Source organism: Argiope bruennichi, chromosome 1 (assembly GCF_947563725.1).
Source record: "Argiope bruennichi chromosome 1, qqArgBrue1.1, whole genome shotgun sequence".
Taxonomy (NCBI): domain Eukaryota; kingdom Metazoa; phylum Arthropoda; class Arachnida; order Araneae; family Araneidae; genus Argiope; species Argiope bruennichi.
Window position 1 is genome coordinate 102,728,767 of NC_079151.1, and position 21,743 is coordinate 102,750,509.

The window sequence follows — 21,743 nt, forward strand, 5'->3', positions numbered from 1 at the left end:
GATAGGATTAATCATAAGATGTTTTGATATAATGAAAATTCATTCAATGGCAAAATCACAGTTTAATTAGGCCTGCCGTGCAGTGAGAGTTCAAAAATTCATTAATTGGTAATCTGATGAGATTTCACTTCTTTTTCTCTGTAACAAAAAACCAAAATAGTTTACAAATTGAAATAGCCGCTGTGCAGTTTGGAATTTGTTGTGCGTGAGAGTGAATTCATTCCATTATATATTGACACAACTTCCAATATAAATATCTCTGTTAATAAAAAATTAATCTAAACACCATGGCTTAATAAATATTCTACTAATGCGTACTGTTCTACTAATAATCTTTTATAAGAAAGCCTTTTTTAAAATTTCGAGATTACATAATTCATCAATTTTTACAGTATTCGATCTCTCTAAACTAATCAAGACAACAATTTCTTTTTAAAAAACTGCTTTCAAAATTGAAGGAAGCGCATATAATACCTCACTTACCATTGTGCTTTTTTGAGATTTCCCACACTGAGCAATCTTTGAACTTGTGACTGTAACGTTACGCTTGATTCGAATACGTTTGTCATTCCATTCACCAAAGAATTCCAAAAAGTGTATCTTTCCGTTAAACTACTGGACATACTAAAATGAAACAGATTTAAAGCGATAAATTTTCGCAATATCGTACTTTCTGCCTAGATATTTGGCATACAATAATAATATGAACCTATGCAAGCGCCATAAATAACTGTAAAAAAACATTATTAATTTTCAACGGACAATTATAAATAACTAGCCTTTATTTGCGAATTTATGCAAGATCATTCGAAAATGATGAGGCTCATTTTAAGGGAAAGAAAGTATACAAAAAAATTCAGAAATAGTGGGTCAAATGTTAAATATAGATCCGACAAACGGCAAAAGAGCCCTTCTGAAGCACCCAAGATGAAACGTATGATAATTATAGTCGCGACAAGACTCTGGTGAGAACTATGGCTGTTCATTAATGGTGATCAAAACTGCCCCAATAGGAAAAATGTTCCATTATTGTTGTGTTAGTAGCTCTTAATTTATCCACCAGGAAAGTGAACCAGAAACTTCTCACCCTCAATTTTTGGATGCACCCTTTAGAGATGCAGTCTATTCATACAAAAACAATGATTCTAAAATCATGGAACAAAGTTTAAGAGTAGGTCAGGATTACAAGTATATTGAATTGATGAAAATGTGAAAGCGCAATAGAATTAAAGAATATTTTAACGCTAAATGAAGGAACATGATTTTATGCGTCGAAATTAAAGATTAGATAGAAGAAAAATTTATAAAAATCATATCCTAAAGAAGAAATAAGGATTTTCTATGAATAAAACAGAATGAATATTAAATTTGTTACAAAAAAAAAGAAAATTGGTATGATTATTCAGGGTACCTACTATGCTATACCAGAGGTTATCTAGTAAGGTTGAAAGTCTTCTTAGATGCTAAGAAAGAGTAAAGGGGCCCCATCCGATAATGGATAGGGTCTCTGACTTCATTATATAATGCGAAGTCATCCTGATACGTAAAAGGCCTTATATGATAAATAAAAGTCCATATATGATACGTAAAAGGCCTTATATGATAAATAAAAGTCCATATATGATACGTAAAAGGCCTTATATGATAAATAAAAGTCCATATATGATACGTAAAAGGCCTTATATGATAAATAAAAGTCTATATATGATACGTATATCATTATAAGACATGTAATCACACTGCATAATACATAAAATATATGATACGTAGAAATCACTATATGATACATAAATCACTAATTGGTACGTAAAAGTCACTATATGATACAAAAATCACTAATTGGTACGTAAAAGTCACTATATGATACATAAATCACTAATTGGTACGTAAAAGTCACTATATGATACATAAATCACTAATTGATATGTAAAAGTTATTATATGATACATAAATCACTATATGATGCTTAAAGATCCTTAAATCACCATATCTACGTAAGTCCAAGTCCCAACGTGAAAAGAGGAAACGGATCATATCCTGTGACGAACTTGATTTCTTCAGCACTTCATGAGACTGATTTTGAATTATTTTTATATCTTTATATACAGATCAGTAGAAAAAATATCATATCGGTACATCATTCAAAACTTCCATTTTTTCCCTTTGCGTATCATGCTGCATTTCTTTCTTTCTTTCTTTCTTTTTTTTTCTAATCTTTTGGATTTTGGTGCACTATCCATTAACTTGCGCATGATCAATTGATCATACCTGGTCCGATTTCAATTATAAAATTTAGTGGCATAAATTCTTATAACAGTCTCTTTAAGAAATTATTTTGAAATCAACAAATACGACAAAATTTTCATGTCGTAAATTTTCAATATACGACAAAAATTTTTGAAATGTGTTTGCATGTCTTCGATTTTTTTTTTGTAACTTGTTTTGTAATCATACGACATTTTAAAATCTTTTTTTTTTTCTTTTTTCGAATTAGCAATTAAAATAGCCATTTTTTCTTCCAAATTTAATATTTAAAATAAAGAATTTGTTTTCTTTTTCACAATATAACATTATTAAAAAAAGATGAAAAATATTTTCATTACGCATAATTTTTGAAACCTTCTGTCAAATAAGTTAACTTAAAATATTTAAGTATATTTTTCTTCCAAATATATGCACTTAATACAGATTCCGTATGCACTTAATACGGAAGACAGATAAAGAAAAAAGATTTTAAAATCTGCGAAAAGAATCTAATTAAGTTAATAATGACAAGGCAATATTTATATATATTGCAAAATATTATTTCAAACTGTTTACAGTTTGAGAGTGTAATTTATTTCATGATATAGTTAAGTCAAATTTCAAGATATTCAGTTGTATACAAGTATCAAAACTGTATAAAATACAATATATTATAATAATGTGTGATTTGACAAAACAGAGCTAGCATTAAACAATACTTGAAAAATGTTTTGCTAATTATATTTTTCTTATTCTTTTTCAAAACTACCAAGCAGTATAACGTTTATGAATTGAAATGTTGTTGAAATCAGTTAGTTTTTCTAAGTTGTTATAATTCTAAGCATTCTGGTAAAGAAGAGGGGACTTACATAAATAAAACCATTCTTTCCCCTTTCTTATTGATTTCATATAGTTCTTGAAGTCCCAGATTCAACACTCCTTGGACAGCAATAGCAATTAAAGGAACGCACATAAGTATAGCTTGGAAGACGTCGGTCCAAACTACAGCTTTTAGTCCTCCCTAGTTATAAATTCAATCGAATTAAATATCTGTATGAAACAATGTTATTACAATCGAATTAAATATTTACTGTACATTTTTAGAAAAAAATATTTCAGATAGTATAAATAAGAAATTCTTCTTACAAATCACTCATATGGGAATAAATTATTTATCACTTAGCATATATTACAATTATTGCACAATAATTACATAAGCATATTTTTATTTGAAGAGTATTTTTGTTTCTTTGAGCTATGAATGAAAATTCACTGAAAGTAAATGGAATGTCTCAAATTCAAATTAATAACAACTACCTAACTTAATTATTAGATTAAAATTTGTATAATTATATTTTTCAGTGGTGTGGTGTGTGTGTGTTGATACGGAACTCAAAGGTTTTTCATTGTTTTTATAAATATTTTAAACTGAATTTTTCTTCCATTGTTCTTAATGAAGATATGGTTTATTTCTCCGTGTTATACTACTGCATAAAACATACTTTCAAAACTTTACATTTTTTTAATTCTTACAAATACAATTGAACCTCAGAAGTAATTTGTTTAATCAGTAATTGAGAAATTGTATTTATTACCTCATTTATCACAATGAATAGCAAATGTAATGCTACTTGAATAGTAGGGTTTACATATATCAAAATTAGGAATTTAAAAATTCTTTACTGATGAAACTATTAACAGCCAAATTGCATAAAATATTAAGCTGAAGCTTTTAGCAAGTATTTATGGCAATTTCAGGGATTACCAAAAGCATTTGGCTAATAATAAATAAAAGCTGTTTGAAATAAATCAAGAAAAAAGAAGAATTAATACACTTTTATTTATTTCGCTCTTAAGAAAAACTATTAAAAAATTATCTGCTATTAATTAAAATTAGACCCATTCGGACACTTTTTATTCGAATTCGTTAGCAATTCAAATTTTTTATCCTTTGAATTTCTTGCATGTGTGCGTGCGTGTGCGTGCGTGTGTGTGTGTGCGTGCGTGTGTGTGTGTGCGTGTGTGTGCATGTGTGTGCGTGCGTGTGTGGGTGTATCTGTGTGTCCGTGGGTGTATGCCTCTGTGTACGTGCATGTGTGTGTGTGTTCTCTTTTATGAATTCAATGATTTACCTAATCTACTCTATCTATAGATTAAAATTATGTATAGACTATTCATATAATTAACAGGTTCTCTTACCAAGTAACAGTAGAATATACAGACTCCTGTAAGCGATAGAATGGATGTCCATATAGACAGACCTGTTACAGCATTTAAGGCGAGAGATGGTGTATACAAAGCAATAGCAATATAAAACACCTAAAAAAGGAGGGGCAAAATTGATGGAATGATTTTCTAATAGCAACAAATAATTATTTATATTTGTTATTCCATCTATAATCACAAAAAATAAAAATATTTTGAAATCAGATTCTTACCTGTATAACACATATATGAATCATATTTAAATCCATCTGGAGTTATATCAACATTCAAAAAACATGACAAAAATGGCGCATTTTTTTATCCAGCTCCTTTATATAGTGAAAAATAATAGAATCTACGTATTTTAAACATCTTGCTATCAACCGAGTGGATTAAAAATTTAGTAAAAACCTACAATTCAGGTTTCGGAAACATAAACCAAATTTACCGTATACTTGCTTTTATTTTTTAGTTAATTCCATATTCACGAATAAATAGGCATTAGAAAATTTAACATTAAATTAAATAGAAATATACAGTTCAGGTTTAAAGATGTTATTCTAAAAATTAGTTAATGTAACCTGTTACGTTTTCCACTTATCGTTTAAGACTGATGGATAGACGAGCAACTTATTTATGGATTTTATACAAAATTTGAAACGGAATATGATCCTAGTATTTGATGCATATTTAAACTTTTTATTGAGTTTTTGAGTCATTGTGTTTGCATGGATACAAATGATAAGGTCAGTAGAACTTATAAAAAGTGATTTTCCTCCAAATTTCTCTAACCCTTAACTGGGGACGGTAGGTCTTAAGCCTTAACTAGAGACGTGCGGTCTGTGAGACCGCTAGCGATGGATTTTCTATCACACCTATTCTATTTTTAGCTCAATTGAATGGATTGACCCTGTAGCTTCCTGTTTTGTAACCTTTAATACACGTGCACTTTTTCAACCGATTTCAGAGGATGCTTTTTAAAATAATTCAGTTATTTCTTCGAGCGCGGTCTCTAAGACCGCAGCTCCCTGTTAGTGTCCCAGTGATAAACAAGACTTAGAAGATGGCGCTAAAACTTGGGCCCCGAAATATCATCCAGTTTACTGATTCTATTATGAAGCAGTGCTCCAGACACTTTTAAATGAAGCAGAAAGTGATTTTAGTGGTAATGATAATTATACAGAAGAGTTTTTCGATGAAAGTTCGCATTGAACTGATTTTGATATGTAAGTTCAAACATAATCAATTTTTTTAATGATAATGTATTTTAAAAATTTATAAAATATATTAATATACCAAGAGATATAGATACAGAATTTATAGGTTGATTTTTATACTAGTTCTTAATCTGTATGTTTAAAATGAGTTGGAAAACCGTGCTATGAAAGTCACACAAGCCGATGAAAAAAAGGCCAATTTTACCCATTGTCATTTTTTTTATTTTTCATATAATTGTTGAATTTTACATTATATTGCCTTCTATATACCTTCATATACTGTAAAAATAAATATGATTTAAAAAGTAAAAAGTAATATGCTTTTTCAAGAGTATTATTTATTGTAACATGTAATTTGAGAAGAAAATGTATATTCCAATGCATTTACTTTTTTCAATGACAATATATTTTGAAAAATTTTTAAAACATATCTATATATCAAGAAAATATCTGAAAAATATATTGGCAGTATTTCATACTAATACATTCATTAGAAAATTTAATTTGAGTCTAAATGAATTGCGGTCTCGTAGACCGCACCTCTCCAGTTAAGACCTAAAATTTCACCTCCCCAGTTAAGGGTTAAAAATGCAGATCATTAAGATTTGGAAGTAAAATATTTGTTGTTGTTGTTATTCCATGGAAATGCAAAAAATGAGGAAAGAAAGTCCCAGATATTGTCAAAGGTCCGAAGGACCACTTCCACCAGCTTTGGTGCTTCAGAATTGTAAAAGATTTCACGAAGTGGTTCCATCCGCGGTAACCAGCCAGGCTTTAAGATATCTGCGGTAATAGATGGGCTCTCGAAAATGTGTCTTGGTGTGAACTGAGTTTCTGAGCAGTTCTTGAAGTAAATATAAGTTCTTGTCCCATCAGGAAGGAACTTCATTCCCTTACAAGGATTTGTTCTTAATCTAGCCTATGTAGTTTCTACGTTTCTAGGGAAATCACAGTCAGTGATTAAAGGCTTCCTAGCAGGCTGATTTATAAGTCAATATTAGGCCAGAGCGTTCGCATCTGCAAATGTGATGGTGGATCTAGGTTGGACAAGATTTCGAAAAAAATGGAAAATATGTGTTGATTATAATATTTTCTTTCGCATACTAGCAAGTCAAAATGCGAGAAAAATACTTTGTAATTTTTTTTCCTCTACTTATAAGTGTGGCGAGTGGTTTCCCACCACATTTTACACTATTCATACGTTAAAACTTATAGGAAATATTACATTTCATTTTAGAAAATTTTATTGCATTTAAGAGAAATCATTTCGTTAATTTTCATTATCATAAAGAGAAATCTTTGATTTTTGGTTCTTACAAGCATTCTGAAAAGTATCTTTGATATTTTCACAATTAAAATTATATACTTACCATACGAACAACGAATAAAAGGGCAACAATGTTTCGGATGGTCTTGCCAAATCTGATTTCCAAATACTGTAAAAAATATTACAGAATATAATATCATTTCTTTCAGAAATATAATTCGTGAAAGAAAGATACTGGTCATGGCATTATTGGAGAATCGCGATATTTCCTTCGATCAACTTTAATTTTCCGATTTTTTTTTTTTTCGTCATAAAAAAATCCAAATTTGAGAAAACTTAATTTTGATATTTCTGATTTTGATATTTGATATATTGATTTTTAAATATGCATATGTGCTTTTACCAGTTCTCCACAATGGAAATGGAAAATGTGTTCGCCATATTTGATTTTCTTTCCGCGCTGCTTAGCTATGTATTAGTACAAAAATTTTTGTGCGGTTAATTCTGTAAACAAGAAAACAACCATTACAATCGATGCCATGAATAAATATGCCAGTAGTCTAAAATAACCCTTTGGATTTTATATCATATACAAAATTAGTTATTACAATAAAAACAGTACTAATATTTCTTATGATAACTGATAACAAAATAAGAAAATGTACTCAAGAAATAGAATGTGCTTGTAAGAAATATTGCAGCTAATGTATCTTTAGAAATGGAGGGAAAAAAGATAAAATATTTAATGTTTTTGTACATGCAAGTTAGGTTTTTTTTATTTATTTGCTTAAATATCATATGAACTAAAAATAGTAACCAATAAAGCATTTTTTTAAATACTTATCAAACTGACATATTACGATAGAACTGGGTATGTGGTCAAGGCCTGGATTTAAACTGGCTAAGATATTCTTACTTATATAAAATACTTAATATCTAGGGGACCAAGCTTCGCTCGGCAGGTTTTTTTTTTTGATAAATTATTTAGATACAAATTGCATACTGATTACATATGAATATTTTTCGATCTTACCTCATCTCACATCCATCAGCGGCATCTCACAAAATTTTTAAGTACCAATAAGTTATCATTCTAAGACAAAAATACAAGTACCACAAAAATTTACGAGATGGCGCTGTATGGCATTCTCAGCATGAGAGCAGATAGAAAAAGCTTTAATAGTTAGCAACAAAAAAAAAAGTTTTTTTTTTTTTTTGTGATTATGTGTAAAAGTAAAATTGCGTTTTTTAGGATGTAAACAAGAATCTCTTATATATATATATATATATATTCAAGAGCTTCTTGTTTACATTTATAAGATATATAATAATTTTAAATTTACTTACTTCATAAGTTGTTGAAACATTTAAATCATAATACGTAGGCATGCACCCGTAAGCACAGAACAGATATCCTACCAGCAATCCTAAAATGCATACACTGTACCTCACTCCGTACAGATATGTTTCTGCTGGTATACCAAGTAATGATATGGCGGATATGTAAGTCGCCAAGAGACTGAAAGCAACAGGTGGTATTGCCATGTTTCTTCCTGCTAATAAGAATTCTTCCAAAGTCTTTTGTCGGCCGCCAGTGAATCGAAAATACAAGCCTATACTAGCAGACACGCCTAACACTAAGGCGATGACCACATAATCCGAAATGCCCAATAACTGAGACATGATTTAGAAGCAACAAGTAGACTTGCAGTTATCACCTGAAATTATTCCTAGAAAAGAAATTAATGCCTAAAGTTTAAAACACATTAAAACGCTTTACATTAAATGACACCTCATAACGTTACAGACAAAATTTTTAAAAAATAACAAGTCTATATCTAGAATAATAAACATAAATGTATGCGTTTGTTATCGTTTTATAGACTACACAGTTAGACCTGGAGCTCCCAAATAACTTGGAGAATGAAGATGTGTATCTTGAGGCTATTTCTTTTATTTTAAATAATTTTTTATTAATTAAAAACCAATCATAACTTTGAAATTCTTCCCAAATGCTTACTAAGAAATATTACTTAGAAATATTACAGCACAAAAATTATTTTTACACCATCTGAAAATTCACACAATTATCTTTTCCATTATACTAATATTTGATGCCCAGTTTTTATGCATTTTTAATAGTTTATTAACATATTTTACAGTTTATGTTACAACATCTTGTGATTAGGAACGCAAATGTTTTTTTCAATTGTTTCTACAAGTATTTTACCTTGATTTTTTTCTTCTATTATTGTTAAAGAAGTTAAGGTTTATTTCCTCATATTACATAAATTTTAAATTTTATAGCACATACAAACAAAATTTAACTTCAGAAGTAATTAAAGCTCCGTTCTAAAATTTAGTTCAAATTTGACTTCAAATGACAGAAAATAATTTCATTGATTATGGAAATGCACACTTCGTTTAAGTTTGAATAGTGAAAAGTTTATTAATTAATTCTTAGCAATGAATCTAACAGAAATATTTATGATTGAGAAATACAGTTTTCTTGCTTTTTTCTAGAAACAAATTTTCTTCAAATCTTGGTACGCATGGAACGAATTCTATTCGTTACATACGTATGAAATTTTATACAACAATATTTATAAACATTAGGTATCTATGAAACCTATTTTTATTTTTTTGCACAAATCTTTATGTATTAATCTTTAGGTTCTATTTATCGTGTAAAATATTTAAAAAAATTTAGATTTTCACGTTATACGGCATTTATCATTTGTTGATATACATATATATATATATATATATATATATATATATATATATATATATATATATATATATATATATATATATATATATATATATATATATATATATATATATATATACATACATATGTATATATATATATATATATATATGTATATACATATATATATGTATATACATACATACATATATATATATATATATATATATATATGCAAATTTTCTTCAAATCTTCAAATATATATATATATATATAAAATGCAAATTTTCTTCAAATCTTGGTACGCATGGAACGAATTCTATTCGTTACATACGTAGGAAATTTTATACAACAATATTTATAAACATTAGGTATCTATGAAACCTATTTTTATTTTTTTGCACAAATCTTTATGTATTAATCTTTAGGTTCTATTTATCGTGTAAAATATTTAAAAAAATTTAGATTTTCACGTTATACGGCATTTATCATTTTTTGATATACATATATATATATATTAATAGTTCAATCCTTGCTATAAAAAATATAGTTTTAATCTCGGAACAATCAATACATAGGCTTAAAAAGATATCTAAAATTAAAATGTTCAACACTATTTAATAAATATACATTTAATTCAAAGCAATCTTTTTTTGTCTGAATATTTCAAAACAGCATTCCATTTGCAATGAAGCAGACAACTTTCACGAATATTTTTGTATAAGCAACTGCACCATTTCGTACTGAAACAAGAGGCATTAATAATTACATATTAAAAACATTACTTACGTGAATGACTGTTAAATATCGTTATTAAAGGAACTTTAAATCTGTTTCGTATTTTAAGTGCAGAACAAAACAAGAAGTTGGATAAATCTTATCACACTGAAAAGAAAATGCGAAATGCATTTTGCTTGAGACTAGATTCATTTGTTACACTTGGAAAATTTCTATTTTGTTTTCTTTTGACTTTTGTAATAGCCATTGTCGTATATTTAAGCAATTTTCTAAATTTTGCTGAACAGAAAGCGTAATCTTCAGTACGCTCATCATAACATTTACATTTCCTGCTAAATCGTCTGTGCATGAATGATGCATAATCGTTTTGTCAACGCTATGTAAATTTGGCGAAGAAAAATGCTCTTAAGCGAGAAAATTTGTCTTCAGATGAAAGCTGAAAATGGTGTTGTATATTCTAAGCAAACAATAGTTGTTGTTTTAATTTTATTATTTATTTATTATTCGAATCTTACTTCATTCATTGATGACTATTAACGATCAAAGCCTTTTGACTAGCCATTTTTTTATACAAAATGAGGGAACAAAAATAAAGCACGTACTCCCAGAAAAATCATAAAAAATGACTCGAAATTCATGCACCTTTTAGTCAATCTAAAGCAAATTAAATTCATTAACAAATTCAATGAAGTTTATGCATTTCTTTCATGACAGAATAATTTTTGTCGAACTTCTAAAATTCATTTTTGTAACCCTTCTAAAAAAATTTCGGAAGTTACTTCCTTCATTGATGACTATTGATGTTCAAAGTCCTTTTGGCTAGTCATTTTTTTAAACAATATTTTACTAGTTTTAATAACTATTAGAGGATACCAGAATTGATTATAACAATTTTTAAAAAAATACATAGATTTTTTAAATGTATCTGAGATTTCTTGATTGGAATCATTTTTATAACTTCACTATTCATTCATAATATGCATCAAAAAATTATTCAACAATTTTGTTAATTCTTAGCACTAGAAATATTTTTTTCTAAACTTGCCGGCTATGGCAATTTGCTCAGAATGTGGGGTTCAAACATTGTCACTTCTGGGATGTTGAATCCTCCAATGTTTCACAGTGTAACGATGAATTCTTCATAATTTCATCACACTTTTTAAAATTAATTTTGACTTGATGGTGTTAATTTTAGTAAACAGCTTTTAATTAAAATATCTATTATTTTTATTAATGCGTTGGAAATTGTTATAGTTTGAATCTGTTTTCCTATTATGAGACTAAAAGTTACAATTTGAATTGTTATTTTGGTTATAGTTGTCCTATAGTATGTAAAATCTATTAAACTTTAGTTTGCACAGTCTACAAAAGTAAGATAAGGAAGTATTATTAAAATAAGGATAAATATAATTACTTACAAAATGATCAAAAGTGGTCTTGTCTCTAGGATCATTAATCTTTTCCTTTTACATCTACTGTTGCCAATCCTGCTTCGTTCTGATATATTTGATGAGATAAAAAACAACTTAAACTGATTTGAATGATCGTTTATTTCATTCGTTGTCATCAAAATACGAAAGATATCATCTCGAAGTGAATTTCTGAAAAACTGACTTTCAGATCCCATTTGACGTATAATAGTGAATTACATATATGAATAAAAATTGGTAAAAAAATAAAAGCGAAAGTGTTTTTATACACCTGTGAACTGAAATAAAGAATGTTATTTTTATCAAAATATGAAGGTCAAAACAAAATCGTAAGTCAATGAGGCCTAGAAAACATAAATTAAACGAGAATGAATATTAGAAGAAAGGAAATTCTTAAACTGTCATTAAAAATTAAAAGGAATGAATAATTTCATTATGAAATACTTTTTTTAAGTTTCTAGAGTTTATCTGACATACCCAACGCCTTTACGATTTGGGTTTTATCCCCATATTTTTGATAAAAACTGTTTTCTTCTGTTTAATACATTATTAAAAGCATATTTCCAATATCTTTTAATATTATATAACTGTATAAGATAACAGAAAGCAAAAGAAAAGATTGCTTTGAAACAAGTACTTATATATCAGTGTAATGTAATAATTCATGTTCACTTTCTAATTTATTATCAAATGCATTCTCCTTCTTAAAGGAGGAAAAATGGCGTGGCATCATAATGCAGATTACATATGCAGCTATGTTTATCATCTTACTGTGCTGGCACTTCCAATGACGTCAGAGCGCGTTTGTTTCGGAATAAGTTATCATAGAGAAGGATTGCTTGGTTGTTTATGTTTATCTTATGTTTTATCTGTTTATGTTTATGACTGTTTTATCAATATCAGTGGAACGCGTTGATGTTTTCCTATGAAATTATATACTTTGACATCTTAGACATATTATTTTAGACATCTTAACCCATAACTGGAGACAAGAGTCAAAATGACTCAGCGTCGTTCATTAGCTCTGATTATCACGTGGTATTTTATCTTTGACTACAATAATTTCTTCAGTACTTTCAAGTTGATCTTTCAGCAGTATGTTGGCAAAAGTATAAATATGAACACGAGCGTATAACCGAGTTATTCTTTTTCAAAGCGTTTGTTGTTATTTATGGAGTCATTGATTCCATGTCTCTGAAATTTCTTTTAATTTGAATAATGCAAAAAGAATAAAGTATATAAACGAAGTAAACACTCATTGAACGATTGTTTAGGTTTTTCTTATCTTTCTAATATTTAATATTATAACATTTAACATTTTTAATATTAATATTTTTAATTCCAATGCTGTTTACATAAGACAAAAAAGAAAAATAACAATGGAGTCATTTTGACTCCGTTTCTCTGGCCACGTGAAGAAATTCATTTCTATAATTACGGATTAAATGAATGTGGTTCTTACAATATGCTTATCTCTTCCAGCATATCACTTTCTCCCAAAAAAACATTTGATAGACTTAAATAAAGTTTACCATAAACTTATTTCATCGTTTGTTGCGTAAGAATCACTAATATTTACTAAGTTTTGAGTTGAATTTTATTTATATTTTGGTTCATCTAAACAACTTAACCCGATCAAAACATGAAATTTTATTTTTATCGTTTCAACACGAAACTGCGTGTTTTTATTCAACTAAAATGGTGTTATAAAGTGTATTATTATTAGTGATCCTACAGGAAAAAAGTAAACCTAGTACTTTTCTCAAAATGATATTTTAATTGGATTTAAATATCTTTGAAATGATCTAGGTGTCTTAATTTTTAAAGAAAATAAATGGAATTGATTATAAAGATTTCAATTAAACATTAAAAGAAAATAGAATATACATTTCATATTTTGAGTTTTTTTTAGATAGTTAAAAGTTAATTTTAGTTTTAAAAAACATGACATTCCTATGATAATTCAGTAAATGTTCAAGAAAATATTTCTAAAAAATTACCATTTAATTGAAATTACAAAATCATACACAGTTTTGTTCCAAATAAATTTATATTGGGTAATAAGAAAAAAATATTCAAAAAATTTAAAAATTAAGTCGCTTCGAACATTTTGAAATTTTTAAAAATTATATATTTTAAAAATTTTTTTTAAATAGTTTAGTTCTTTTTAAAAAGTTTTTTAAGGAAATTTGACGTATTTATATCTTAATACATAAGCATAAAAAATTCATAATCCTAAGTGAATAATTCGCAAAAGTGTCTAATAAGAGTCCACTGTCCCCTTAAACTTTTGGGGGACATGATACAGGACAAACGCATTCTCTAATTGATTCTGGAGCGCATTATGTATAGGTGGAAAAAAAGACATGACGTCACAGGGAAGAAAGATGACGTATACATCTACGTTTCTCAATTTACGGTAGCGTCGCTTCCGTTGACCTCAATACATGCATCTTCCGATACAAATTTTTGCATTTAAACTTTTTTTTTCATAAAATTATTGATATAAGATTTCAAGAGAATATCTGACATCCTGAGGTTGAAAAAACATATTTGGTTATCAGTTCCTTTTCTAAAAGTGTAATGACATATCATTCAAGAATTTAACTTCCTTTGGGAAACCAAGGATTTCTTTAAAGAAGGGTTAAATTCAAATGCATCTATATTGAAAATGAAAAAATGATAATAATATTAAATAAATAAATAAATAGTACTGACAACATGTCAGAATGAAATTTTCTCAATTTATTACACATTGAAATTAAATTAAATTAATTTTTCATTGGATAAACATCAAAAAATTAATCACGCAAAATTTTAAAGTATAAATTATACCTCAGCAAAAATTGCTTGTGTTTACATCCAGCCGAATAAAAGTAAACATAATTAAAATCTGAATTTTTTTTTAAAATCAATATATCAAAAACATAATTTAGAAAACCATTATTGATTACACTGTACTTTTAAATTTATTAAATGTTCTAATTTTCGATTAAAAAAAACATAGTTATTTTAAAATATCATGATTTTGTGGTGTGGTGTGGAGAGGGGGGGATGCCAGCTCATATGTCATCTGACAGCGGTTCAAAATTACGAGGCCCGTCCCAAAATAGCCCTAGTGTTGCTTAAAAAAAAACGGGACTTTAATATAACTAAACTAAACTAAATAAATATATCGCATATATTCTTTAAAACGCGTCAAATATTTTACATATTCTCTAGACTTGATTCTCTAAATTTATTCTAGCAGGATAAATTTAAAATGTTTGATTATAATAACATTTTTAAAAGATAATTATAAATTACGTTTATTAGTAACAATGAAATATTTGAATACAGTGTAAATTTTTGTATGATTATTTAAAACGCTTCTAGAATATAACATTAATAAAAAAAAATCACGTGCAATTCGTCTCAAGATTGAAAGAGAATTTAGAATATTATTTAGAATTAAGGAAAGTGAAAGATTTTGCGACCCTTTTTGAACTAATTGTAACCGACAAATTAACCAGAACTCTTGACAAGGACACATCCGAGCACATTTTGATCAAACAAGGCTCAGACTGGTTAAAGCCGCTGACGTTAGCAAAAGAAATAGACATTTACTTCCGCGCAAGAAATAAAAGTTTGTTTTGGGAAGAGAGTAGAAATACACATGATTACAGCTCAAGGTCGCACGTCAATAATTCCTGCCAAAATAACGATCATGTACACGATGGAAATATTGATAGGAAAACTTGTTTTAAATGTAATTCTACATCGCATTTCATAAAATTCTGTCCCCAAAATGTTGATGCTAGACAACATAACAATCAGGGAAGATCCCATAACTCAAATCCTGTAAACTCCATGTTTAAATCAAATGAAATTCCACACGAGTTAATAATTGCTGAGTTGGAATACGTAGATGTTATTGTAAACGACGTTCCTATTAAAGCTTTGGTTGATAGCGGAAGCTTATTACTGATTATTAATACTAATTATGTAAAGAAATTAAATTATGTAGGCCGTAGCACAAAAATTAAATTAGCGAACAGTTCAATTGTCTGACTTCCGTTAGTGGCGATAGATATTAGTCATGTAGATAAAAAATCAGAAGCGGAAAGAGTTTTAGCAGATGTAGATACAAATATTTCTTTTGAATGTATTATACCATCTAATAGCTATTTAGATCTTAAAAATACTTTTTCCAATAAAAATCCTGCAACTGAATGCGTTTCTGAAAATAAATCCGAGCGTGAGTCATTAAGTGAAAAAGAATACCAACGTTGCATAATTCCTTCTGTTGATACCGGAAACGAATCGAATAAATTAATCCGTGAGAATAAAAAAGAAACAAAACATATTTCTTCTCATTCTGCTTGTTGTATAAAAAAAATGCTAATAATTCAACTTCTCTTCTAAATGAAAATAAAAGTATTACTACCATAGAGTTGATAACTCTATGATTACTACTTGTTCGAAAAGAAATGCTGATTCTGAATTTTATTTACAGAGTGATGATATATCTTTGAATAAAGATAAATTTGTTGATGTTAATTTAATAATTGATCCTTGTTTTGAAAAGAGTTTTTCTGATGTAAATTCTGAATGTTTAGTGAAGGAAGTATGCACAAACGTTTATTCTGAAAATGATTTTAATATCGGGTATTTATCAGATAAAAATGTGAAAAATCATGTAATTAATTTAATTTCTAATTACTCACCAAATAAAATCCGTACTACAGATTTGCAAATGTCTATTATTTTAACTGATGACATACCTGTGACCTCACCGGTTCGTAGACTTGCTCCCATAGAAAAACAATAAGTTACTAAACAAATCGAGGAATGGCTTGCCCAGGGCATCATTGAAAAAAGCTATTCGGATTATGCGTCTCCAAGTGTATTAGTGAAACGTAAAAATCGCGAATCCAGATTGTGTATTGATTTCCGCTCTTTGAACAAAATAACAATCAAAGATAAATTTCCTCTACCAAATATAGAAGATATTTTTGATAAGTTACACTCAGGCAAAATTTTCTCCACATTAGATCTCAAAAATGCTTACTTTCATATTGATTTGACTGCAAGCAGCAGAAAGTACACGGCTTTTATTAGCCATGAAAGATTATTTCAGTTTAAAAAATGTTGTTTCGGACTTACGAATGCACTTGCTATGTTTCAACGTTACATTCAAGTAATTTTTCAAGAATTAATACATGACGGAACTTTAATTGTTTACTAGTATGATATCATCCCCTCTCAAACCATTTCTGAAGGTATTCAAAAATTGGAACGCGTCTTACACATAGCCTCTGAATTTGGCCTATAGTTAAATCTAAAAAAATGTCAGTTCCTGAAAGAAAAAATTAACTTTCTTGGTCAAGTCATCGAAAATGGACAAATTAGGCTATCAACTGAATACACTTCAGCAGTACTAAATTTTCCTCAACCACGTAATGAAAAACAAATCCAACGTTTCTTGGGTTTAACGGGATATTTTCGGCAGTACATTAAAGATTATGCTTTAATAGCTAGACCTCTAAGCGATTTACTTAGAAATGATGTAACATTTGAATTCGGTCCCCCTCAAATAAAAGCGTTTGAGACCCTTAAAAGAACTTTATCGCAAAATCCAGTTTTACATCTGTACAAACCAGGTTCCAAACTTTTACTCCATACAGTTGTTTCCAAATTAGGTTACGGTGGAATTCTTCTTCAAACTGACGACGATGATAATTTACATCCCCTAGCTTATATGAGTAAAAACACAACACCTCAGGAAGAAAATTTATCGAGCTATGAACCAGAAATTTTAGCTGTTATTAAAGCATTAACAAAATTCCGTACTTACATTTTAGGAACTAAAATTAAAAATGTCACTGACTGCTCTGCGTTCAAACAGACTATTACAAAAAAGAATTAATTCCTAAAATAGCGCGTTGGGTTTTATTCTTCGAAGATTTTGATTATGAGATAGTTCATCGCTCAGGCAGTCAAATGCGTCACGCTGATTCACTTAGTAGATACCCAACAGTCACGACTGCACTTCGTGATGATTTAACAGAGCGAGTGCAAGTGGCACAGATGTCAGATGAATACATAAAAAAATTGAAAGACCTAAGTAAAGATAACAACCAAGTTGATTTCGCGGTACAAAAATACATTTTGTATAAATGTCAGGACAACCTTCGTTTACTTGTAATACCCGAACTAATGAAACATGAAATAATTCAGAACGCGCATTCAAAAGAGCACTTCGCCGTGGAGAAAACCAGGGGTGTTTGTGGGAAACCAAAAAATCCCCTGAAACTTTTACGGACTTACTACCGACATTTTGGAGTTTCGAGAGGGGGGGGGAGAGAAATGAAAAATTACAATTATGAAGTATTGAATGACCTAATTATAAAAGTTCAATGAATTACTTTTTTTGCAAAATTAATAACCATAAATTTTCAAACATATAAACGACTACATTTTATGTAAATATTTTAAATTACCTGAATTAATTCTTTAAAAAAAATTATCTAATTTCTGCTGTGTTTTTTTTTTTATTTTCTGATGTTTGTGGGCTTGTCTTTCTTTTGTGGTGAACTTCATAATTGCAGGAAGGTTGACTTTTATTTTCCTCATTTACAGTTGAAGAAATTTCCTCGAGAACTGCACATGCAGAGGTGGAAGCAGTTTGCTTTTCTGCTAATGTAGAAGGTTTTTCAGAAACTTTTATAGGTGACTCATCTGAAATACATGTTTTTAAGTCCTCGTGATATGTTTTCCAACTTCTGTTCATATTCAGTAAGAGATCTTTGTGAAGCGGATCAGTCATTGGATTTTTTGAGCCATATTTTCCACATGAGGTTTCTTTAGAAGCCATTAAATCATATTTAATAGTCTGCACTGCATCTAGGGAATCAATCTTAAGAGAGGTTCTATAATCAGTGACAAGTGTATCCATTAAGTTGAATGCACTTTCCACTAATGGGCCATGGAAGCAGCTAAGGCAGGCTTTGACCAATTTAGCCAATGTAGGATACTTATAATCATTTGTGAAATCATCTTTTAAATTAAAAACTTTAGACCAATATTTATCAATTGTACACTTGACTTGATTTCCACTTTCATCAGATGTGTAGAGCATTTCTTTGGTGATATCAATATCACTTTGGTATAACCTTATTTCAGCTTCTACTTTTGACTTTTCATTATCACTAAAAATATGGGACATAAAAGGTGATAATTTTTCAAAAGCTAATATTGTACTGGTTTTACCTCTTAGCTCTGGATCTAATGCTGTAAAACTAATTAGATATGAATTTTTAAGGGGTAATTTCTGTTTCATATGCTGTGCTGTATTAGTATAAGAGAAATTTGGCATTCTTTTGCTATTGGATGATTGGATTTTAGAATGATTTGTGAAAGCCTTGAATCCTTCCCCACCATACTTCAGCAGTGAGTTACAAAAAACACAATATGCTTGTCCAGCAACATTTATTTTCTTGCACCATGTGCCGATGGTATCCCCATTACCATCTCTCCGTTCAATCCAATTCCACCTAAATGCATTCCGGACACCTTCTTCTAATTGTATAATATCACTATTTATATCGAGAAATTTCATAGTGAAATTCTCTTGCGTACATAAATAAAAAAATATTTCAATAAACGAAACGGAAAATTTACACGTGCATCAATAAATGAAACGAAAATTTTACACAGCGGAGAAAAAAAAGTTGCGAAGCGATCAATGACAAATAGCTAATACGGCGAAAAATCCCCCTTCTCTACTTATTGGCGCCACGCCAGGAGAGATAAGACCTTTGAACCCAGAGCCACGTGATCGCACATCTGGTCGAACGAAGTCTCCCCCTTTTTTTTCTGCCGCGCCTACTTGCCGAAAAGAATCCAGAAGAGAATGTCCGAGAACCGGGGGAATGAGTCATAACTCGCAATAAGGAAAGAACAAAAAAGAAGTTTTTTCTCCCTTTTCACGCATTATCACTGCCTTTGGAGAAAGAAAGGAAAAGTTTTCACCACACACATTGACCTTGCGTTTTCTGCTTTCAAAGCAAACAAAATTACCCAGATCAAAATAAATAATTCATTATTATTCCTACTTCCTTTTGAACGACGATCTCCGGAATTTCCGGGTATCGAAGTTCAAAATCCCCGGAATTCCGGGGTTTCCCCGGAGCACAAACACCCCTGGAAAACTAAAAACATTATCGAACGTGACTATTTTTTCCCGAATATGCAAAAAAGTATTGAATTGGTAATACAGAACTGTGTCGAACGCATCCTAGTCAACCGAAAGCGTGGTAAACCTGAAGGGTTCTTACATCCTATTCCGACGGAAAACTTTCCTCTAAGTACTTACCATGTTGACATTATTGGCCCCTTAGTGTCAACCAATAAAAATTACAATCATATTCTGAGCGTAATAAATGCATTCTCAAAGTTTGTTTGGTTATATCCTGTTAAAGGTGTCAAATGATGCAATTTAGAAATTGCAATTGCAGAAAGCAGTGTTCGGAAATCCCATGCATATCATCACGGATAAAGGTTTCGCATTTACCTCCAAGGAATTCACAAATTATTGCGCGAATCAAAATATAAATCACATTCAAATTACCACAGGAATACCTCGAGGAAATGGACAGGTGGAAAGGGTTCATGAAACTCTTATCCCCCTGTTTGCCAAACTTTTCATCAATGATCCCACGAAGTGGTACACTCATGTTCAAGCAGCACAACGTGTATTTAACTCTACTGCTCCACGGAGTACAAAATTTACTCCTTTCGAACTCATGATCGGTGTGCAAATGAGACAAAAAAATGACCAGAAAATTCTCGACATCCTACAGGAAGAATATGAGCAATTGGTCATCAACAGCCGCGAGGACATTCGTGAAGAAGCTTCTTCTGAACATCTTGCACCTTCAAGAAGAGAATAAAAGAACTTACAACAAGCACAGGAAGAAAGCAAAGGAAAAACACAGGAAAGACTTAGTGGTCAAACAGAGGACCCAATTCGGCAGTGGTTTAAAGCTTCGCCCGACGTTCCAAGGTCCCTATCGCATCACAGCGAAGAATCCACACAAGAGGTACCTAGTGGAGAAAGTGGAAATCCACGAAGGCCCCAACCATACCTCTACAGCAGCAGATTATATGAAGCCTCGGTCTACAACTGCATAAAGCGCCTCTTTTTTTCCTGTTTTGCAAAAATCTAAAATTTTCTTTTTTGAGTTTTTTAGATTCTTTCTCAGATTGATGAGGACGTCAGGTTCATCAGGACAGACGATTGTGGTGTACGGAGCATCATCACTCAACAGCCAATAAGAAGCTATCTGATTCCCGCCATTAAAACTGTATTCAATACTGTAATAGCGTTCATCGATGTAAAGCGGCCCAGCGGCCCATCGATGTAACACGGGCCAGTTCGTCCAGTACATTAAATTCGTTTATGTTAAATTAGTGTGTGATTCTTGTAATATGAGCCATCTCTAAGCATTAATCTCAACCGGGCTTTTCCCTAGGGCCCGTGAAAGACATTTGATTTGATATATAATCCGATTAGTAGAGGCCTGTTTTTCGAACCAGAGTTAACATGTCTCTACATACATATATATATATATATATATATATATATATATATATATATATATATATATATATATATATATATATATATATATATATATATATATATATATATATATATATATATATATATAACGGGTGTCCCATAAATTTGTAAATACTTTAAAAATTCATAAAAATTGAAGGAATGAGTATATTTTAATGCGGTTTGCGAAACTGTTATTCTCATGAAGGGGGATTTTTTTTCTTACAAAAAAAACGAAATAGTTCAAAAATTTGTCGATAGAGAGCGATAAACACAAGCAAAACATACAATTCTACGGGAAAAATACTTTTATTTGCACCAGTAC

The 21,743-nt window shown here is 29.8% G+C and overlaps 1 protein-coding gene across 1 annotated transcript in view; it reads right to left on the reverse strand.

Moving 5' to 3' along the window:
* LOC129971332 (putative sodium-dependent multivitamin transporter) overlaps positions 1–21,743 on the reverse strand; it is a 47,685-nt gene that overhangs the window by 14,105 nt on the left and 11,837 nt on the right. The window contains exons 2-6 of the mRNA XM_056084991.1: positions 8,281–8,663; positions 7,037–7,102; positions 4,444–4,563; positions 3,114–3,265; positions 484–624 (exon numbers count right to left, since the gene is read on the reverse strand). Of these exons, the coding sequence (XP_055940966.1) occupies positions 484–624; positions 3,114–3,265; positions 4,444–4,563; positions 7,037–7,102; positions 8,281–8,616 (815 nt within the window). The 5' untranslated portion in view covers positions 8,617–8,663. The remainder of the gene's footprint in view (positions 1–483; positions 625–3,113; positions 3,266–4,443; positions 4,564–7,036; positions 7,103–8,280; positions 8,664–21,743) is intronic.